General features: G+C 38.5%; 1 protein-coding gene across 1 annotated transcript; it reads right to left on the bottom strand.

Annotated features, from left to right (window-relative positions):
* Nucleotides 1-2,567: 2,567 nt before the first annotated feature.
* On the bottom strand, nt 2,568-5,837 carry LOC110869397. The gene is made up of 2 exons (XM_022118654.1): nt 5,379-5,837; nt 2,568-2,681 (listed from the first exon to the last, which is right to left on the bottom strand). Exons 1-2 carry the CDS (start codon nt 5,835-5,837, stop codon nt 2,568-2,570), a joined length of 573 nt encoding a protein of 190 aa, XP_021974346.1.
* Nucleotides 5,838-7,164: the final 1,327 nt, after the last annotated feature.

The following is a 7,164-nucleotide window of genomic DNA, read 5'->3' as shown; positions in this document are numbered from 1 at the left end:
TGGCCTGTTCTCTTGCAGATGCCACACTGTTTCGGTTGCTGGTTTGTCTGACACTGTCCCTAGTGTCGTTTTCCACTCCTCTTACACTGAGGTCTGTCATCACTAGTCCTCTGTTGGATCTTATTAAAACCAACTTCCCTTTTTTGAGTCTTGGAAGCTGTTATCCTCAAACTTCCTTTTTCCGTCAACCTCAACCTTGATTGGCCTTAATCTCACTTCATTTTGAGTCAGTGAGAGAGATAGATCCACATCGGATCTGAAAGTAATGGGTTTGGGGGCTTTCACCATCCCTTTGATCTCAGGTGCCAAACCACCAATGAATCATGCAATGCGCTTTGATTTAGGAGTAATCAAGTAAGGAACCAATCTGGACAGAGAACTGTAGTCGGAGACATACTTCTGACAGTCCATATTCTTCATGGTGAGAGCCAAGAACTCAGACTCCACTTTTTTAACCTCGTGCGGAGGGCAGTATGTTTCTTTTATTAGGTCCACAAATTTGTACCAACTCATGTTGTACAGGGATACCTTACCTATAGATTGTATTATGGCTTTCCACCATGTCAGAGCATCGCCTTTGAAAGACTAAGATACATAATTAATAGTATCTTTACCAACCGCTGATGTCAACAACTGTCTCCATTTCATCTAGCCACTTCATTGCATCAATAACTCCCTTCTCCCCCGTGAAGTCTTGAGGTTTGCAAGAGACAAAGTACTTATAGGTACACCCTTCTTTAATATTTCGGGTTTCCTTTTTGGAAACATGCTTTGGTTCACTCCTCTCATTCGAGGAATAGTGTGAACTTTGAGATTTATGAGTGGAAGAAGGAGGGATAGGATGGGGATTTTGAATGGGTTGAGCCTGGTCCTTTAAAATTTGCCATAAAATCGGCCATAGCTTTGCTGACTTCCGCAGCAATCAGGGACCGAAGGTTATTTCCTTCGCCCTCGCGGGTAACATGCTCAATATTGTCATGCCTGCCATCAGCACCACCAAAATTTTGGTTTGCCATTATATTGAAAATTGAACTACATGCCAATAATAAATTATTGCTCAAATTCTATTAGTATTACATTGAATGTTCTAATAGAGATAATCATTGAATTTATGTCTCAATTATTTTATAATATTATTAGCCGTGGTCTCATTTGACCATAGGGGCTATAAGGCTTGGAGATATCTCCTCCACCTTTTTTACCAATGTGCACCATATGGTCACAAGTGCCATTAATAATTGCCATATTCAACAATAAATTATTGCTCACGGTAAATCAATTTAACATTACATTAAATGTTAAATGGAAATGATTATTGAGTTTATGTCTTAATGGTTTGATAATATATATTATTAGCCGTGGTCTCATTCGACCATATGGGCTGTAAGGCTTGAAGATATCTCCTCCACCTTTTCGTTCAGTGTGCTTCCACATTGTCACAACTGCCAGTAATAATTGCCAATAATTTAGGCTTTGCCATATGGCTATCAAACCATTAAGAAGAATTTGTTGATTTCGGAAAGATCAATAAAGTTTGAAATTAAATGTTGAGACGAATGCTTGAATAAATGTGAAAAGATTATAAAAGATAATCCAAGATTTTCATAAAATAACATAAATTACAATACTATGTCCGAATGTGGACTTTTGGAAAGAAATTACAATAGTTTGTCCAAATGTGGACTTTTGGAAATAAATTACAATACTATGTCTAAATATGGACTTTTGGAATGAAAAATTACAATAAAAGATAAAATAAAAGTCTGCATTCGTCTTTCTTGTTGTGGCGGTGGTTGTGGTTGCGGAACAACCGGATACTGGTGTCCATAATTAGGATATCCAGTATTTGGATATGCAAGAGGAAAAGGTGATGGGTAAAGAGCATTATGAATAACTGCCTGTAAGTAGGGGTCAGAGGAAGGTGCTGGATAAGAAAAATCCATTGGGGGAACGGTATAAGAAGTATCAAATCCAGTTGAATTCGGATATGTAGGAATAGGGTTATCATAACCTGTAAGTGGTTGTTGAAGTGGCTCAACAATAGGTTCAGGATTAGAGGGTCCACCCATTTGTGGGTTCTTTGGTATAGTTGGGTAGGTTGGGGGTAAAGTTGGGAGTGATCCCGACCCTTGCCCAGCACGCACTGACATTCGTGCGCCGGTGCGAGGCTTCCTTGGTTGAGGTGGTGGTTGTTGTTGCTCCACTGTTTCCATTGGCTCATCGTCGTGTGGAGGTGGCGGTGTTTGAGGAGGTGGATAAGAAGGTGTGTGACAGTTATGTTCTGGGGTGTTATAGAAAGTAAATTGGTTGAAATATTGATCTCATTCATCGAGAACTCGATAAGTTGAACCTGCATAAGATGCAGTATCACTAGATAACTCGATAGGGTGGTTCCAGATGGTGGCATCTCAGGGTCAGAGTGATCATTTTGTTGATTCTGGCTAGGGGGAGGTGAATTTATGTACTGGTTTGGGTCAAAGGAATCATGGTAAGAGTGGGAATGGGAATGATAAGAATTATGTGAATGGTGCGAGACCGAGTATCTCACATATTGGGAAGAACGTAATTCACTCAAATGCTGGGGAGATCTCGAGTGATGCAAGTGTGATGGTAGTTTTCGTGATGGTCCTCCCTACATAGGACCCTTTCCTCTTCCTCTTTGTCTTGGCGGCATAATTCACCTGTTAAATATCAAAATCGATAACTAAATAGATATGAGTGTCCTTAGGTTAATGCTTAGACTTGGAAATGTCTAAGGAATATGCTAATGTGATATTTGAGTTTAGACACAAAAGGCTAGTGTCTAATTCGCTCACAACCTGTCACACCCTGATTTCCCGGTGGGCCTTGACTTGGGGTTTATGCGTGACGATTGATATAGATATTCACATTTAGCACATCAGAAGTCTTGGGATTATAAAAATAATTATTACAAAGTACAAATGTTCAAAAGTTCACAAATAATATACAGACTGAAAGTGTACTACAGATCCATAGGGGATTAAAATAACAAAATGATTACATAAAGACTACGAAGCTTTTTGTGTGGAGTCGCAAATTCCAATATGCAATTACTGAGCAGCTCTAGCCTATTTCATACTCGCTAACCTGCGCTTAGTCTTTTGAAAATACGGCAGCTTTTGCTGGTAAATACAGTTAACCGACACATTTTGAAAATCTTATCAAAATCATTTTATATACCATTTGGTATATCATTTTTATAAATAACTTAGGAGAAATTGTATCTCTTGTTACAAGTACTACATGCTTGTCAATACATATGGGGCCCGAAACTAAACTCCGATACATGATTAACCGACACACCACTTTTATCCCCATTTGGGTAAGAAAATATTTTATATAGCATTAGCATCTGTTAGGTGTATGCCTACACCCCGCTCTTAGGTCGTGGCCACTTGCAATTAAGTGAGCCATGGATATCCAGGACACGGTCGTATTAACCCCAAATGTTTAAGTTATCAAGCATAACGGATTAAAATGGGTTATTTGGATTTTTGAACTCATTCGTCATTGATCCCATACCCGACCAAGTGGCAAATAATTTTATTGTATCCCAAGCCCGTATAGGGAAAATAAATTAAGAGTATTTACCTGAGCTTATCTTTACAGTGAAATATATATACGCACAACAGTTAACCAAAACAACTAACACAAGTGCAATTTACTGGAGACACCTAGTCTGGAATGGACGGAACTATGATCCGTTAGAATGTTAACGGGTCTTATTAAAGTCATATGACTTGGACCGGTTAACTTATAATAAAATCAGTACGGTTCGCTAGATTAAGCGGAGACATGATCGAATGTGGTTTGCACCATCATGAGTACTATGGTTCGTATAATATGGGTCAAACAATCATACATTCTGATTAGAACTGATTTGGAAAGGTTTTGAACCAATTCGACTAACTTATATAAACTAAGCTATATAAGTCAACCGTATGCGCATAGGCAGCATCGGGTAATCGGATAAGTCTATATCAAGTCCAATATGCCAAAACATGTTTAATATAATGTTACATCAGTTTCAAACTCAGTTTAGATGTTCATTATGTTTAAAATCATTCTATGCGCAAAAAGGGCATTTTTGTCATTATTTATTATGTAGACTTGCATAAAAACCCGACAAAGGACATGATTAAATGTTATAATCTTAGAGGGTTATTCCATACAAAAATATGATCATAATACAACTTCAAATCAGTAGCTAAATTTTCTTAAATGGGTCAGAATCGAAAGTCAAAACAGAAGTCAAACTATTTAACTTTCGGTTACGAACCGAGCTCTAAGAAGGAAATGACGGGTTGGACATGATCTAACATGTCCTAATATGTTATACAAACTGATATAATATCAAAAATTATTGTTTTGATACTTGGAAGTTCATTTTACGTTAATTACGAAAAACTGCGTTTTGACTTTTTATTTAATAAAACTTTGACCCGTCATTTGACCAACTTAACATGATCTTTGGAAGGTGTCCACATAGGGGATTAACACCTACATTATTACGATCACGTAGCCATGTTTGATCTGAACATTGGCTTGACCGAAATGGTCATAAATGAAAGTCAAAGCAAAAGTCAATTTGCTTGACTTTCGGCTAATAACTAGCCTATAAATGAAAAGGGACTTAGTTAGAACACTTACAAGTGTTTAAGGAAGTTTAAAACTTCAGGTTGGAGGCCTCTTTATGAGCAGAAGCAACTCCAAGAGATTAGAGAGTAAGAAAACGAGAGGTGCAAGTTTGCAAGGCTCATGATCATGGCTATTTATACTTACCCAATAATCATGAGGTGATGCCACATGTTAGCAAGGCTTCCCAGATGTTTATTAGTGTCAACATAGGCGGAGGAAGAAGAGAAATCGTGATAATTCACGAGAGAAATGGCAGGGAACAGCGGCTGCCATGCCAGCTGCATTCTACAAGCGTACCTAATGCGGACCATATGAGGTGAACCATGCGGTCCACATGAACTTCTAGCGCCCACGGAATTTAAATGCCATGCAGACCGTACGGACCAAGTCTTGCGGTCCGCATGAGTTTCCAGAAATAAAAAAATTTGAATGTCTTATGGACCGTAAGGCATATGCCTTGCGGTCTGCATTGGACCATCAGAGCCAAAAGTTTGGCATTTTGTCACAAATGACCTCTCCACATCCAAACTTCCACATTTTTTCAAAATTAGTCCTTCTCGTCCAACTTATCGGGAATATTTGATAGTTGATTGGACACGTGTTACCACATTATTTGCTATTAATTTCCGAGGTGTTACATCCTCACCCGCTTAAAAGAAATCTCGTCCACGAGATTTATTCAAATAGATAAGGGTACTTTGTCTCATATTTGCTTCAACCTCCCATGTATATTCTGGGCCACGACGGGAATCGCATTTGACTTTCACGATGGGGATCCGTTTCTTACGTAACTTTTTAACCTGTCGATCCTCGATCGAAATCGGTTTCTCAATGAAGCTTAGGTTTTCATCAATTTGCACATCATGGTGCCGCATTGCTAGCGACGCATCTGCTAGACATTTCTTTAAATTTGAGATGTGGAACACATCATGGATTCCACTGAGTTTGTAAGGTAGCTTAAGTCTACAAGCTACGGAACTGACACATTCGGTTATCTCGAATGGTCCAATATATCTCGGGCTCAACTTGCCCTTCTTTCCAAATCTCGTGACACCTTTCCAATGTGATACTTTTAATAGAACTTTGTCCCCAATTTGGAACTTAAAAGGTTTTCGCCTCTTATCTACATAGCTCTTCTGCCTATCACGGGTAGCTTTGAGCCTATCGTGGATTTGCATAATCTTGTCTGTGGTTTCAAGGACAATCTCGGGTCCTGATAGTTGCCTTTCTCCAACTTAAGCCTAACAAACGGGCGTTCTGCATTTTCTCCCATACAAGGCTTCAAATGGAGCGGCCTTGATACTTGTACGATATCTATTATTGTAGGAGAATTCAACTAGGGGTAGATAGTCATCCCAACTACCACCTAGATCAATGAAGCATACTCTCAGCATGTCCTCTAATGTTTGAATTGTAATAAGTCGTACTAAAACTTAAACGCGTACCTAAAGATTGTTGGAAACTTTTCCAGAAATGAGTTGTATACCTAGTATCTCTATCAGATACTATGGATATTGGCACTCCATATAAGGACATAATATTGTCCACATATAATTTAGTCAATTTTTCGGAACTAAAAGTTTCCCTAATTGGCAGAAAATGGGTTGACTTATTCAGTCTTTCGATTATCACCAAATAGTGTCATTGCCACTTTTCGTCTTAGGTAACTTGGTAATCAAGTCCATTGTTAGCATTTCCCATTTCCAAGTGGGAATTTCTAGTTGTAGTAGTCCTAACAGTTTCTAATGTTCAGCCTTAACTTGTGAACACGTCAGACATTCAGCTACATAGGTGGCTATGGATTTCTTCATACCTATCCACCAATAATTTCTTTTCAGATCCTGGTACATTTTATCTCCTCCATGATGTACCGAATATTTGGAATTGTGTGATTCCTAGAGAATCAGATCTCTAAGTCCTCCGAAAATAGGAACCCATATGGGATTATTGAATCTCATGATTCCATCATTTCCAGGTGTTAACTGATTCACAGTTCCACCTAATCCTTCATTAGAAGCATTTGCTTCTAATAAGGCTTGCTTTTGAACTTCTAAAAATTTCTCATTGAAACTGGTTCTAAGTTCAATCCTTTTGTCTTGAACCCTAATTGGTTTAATTCTTTCCTTACGACTTAAGGTGTCGGTGATAGGATCGAGAATCGATCTATACGAGTCTATCAGAAGAGTTCTCGGTCTAATCAGAGGCGGAATTCATTGACTAGACTTTGCTTTAGCTTGATTTGCACTAGAAAGTATATAAACTGTCTCTTGTATTGAATTCACACGGTTACACAAGCTGGAGACACCTCATCAGAGCTTCACTACCGGAATTCAAAAGTTACAAATGAATGATCAAGAGCTAGTATTTATAGGCAAGCCAGTCCATATGAAGTAGCTTTCACCAGTTCACATGAACTGGATACTCCACTTCACATGAACTGGACACTCGATTTGTACTTTTTCGTATACTGAGCTCTAATCTTTCTAAACTAAATACATGACTCGA

Source organism: Helianthus annuus, chromosome 7 (genome assembly GCF_002127325.2).
Source record: "Helianthus annuus cultivar XRQ/B chromosome 7, HanXRQr2.0-SUNRISE, whole genome shotgun sequence".
NCBI lineage: Eukaryota > Viridiplantae > Streptophyta > Magnoliopsida > Asterales > Asteraceae > Helianthus > Helianthus annuus.
This window is presented reverse-complemented; position numbering and strand designations above follow the sequence as displayed.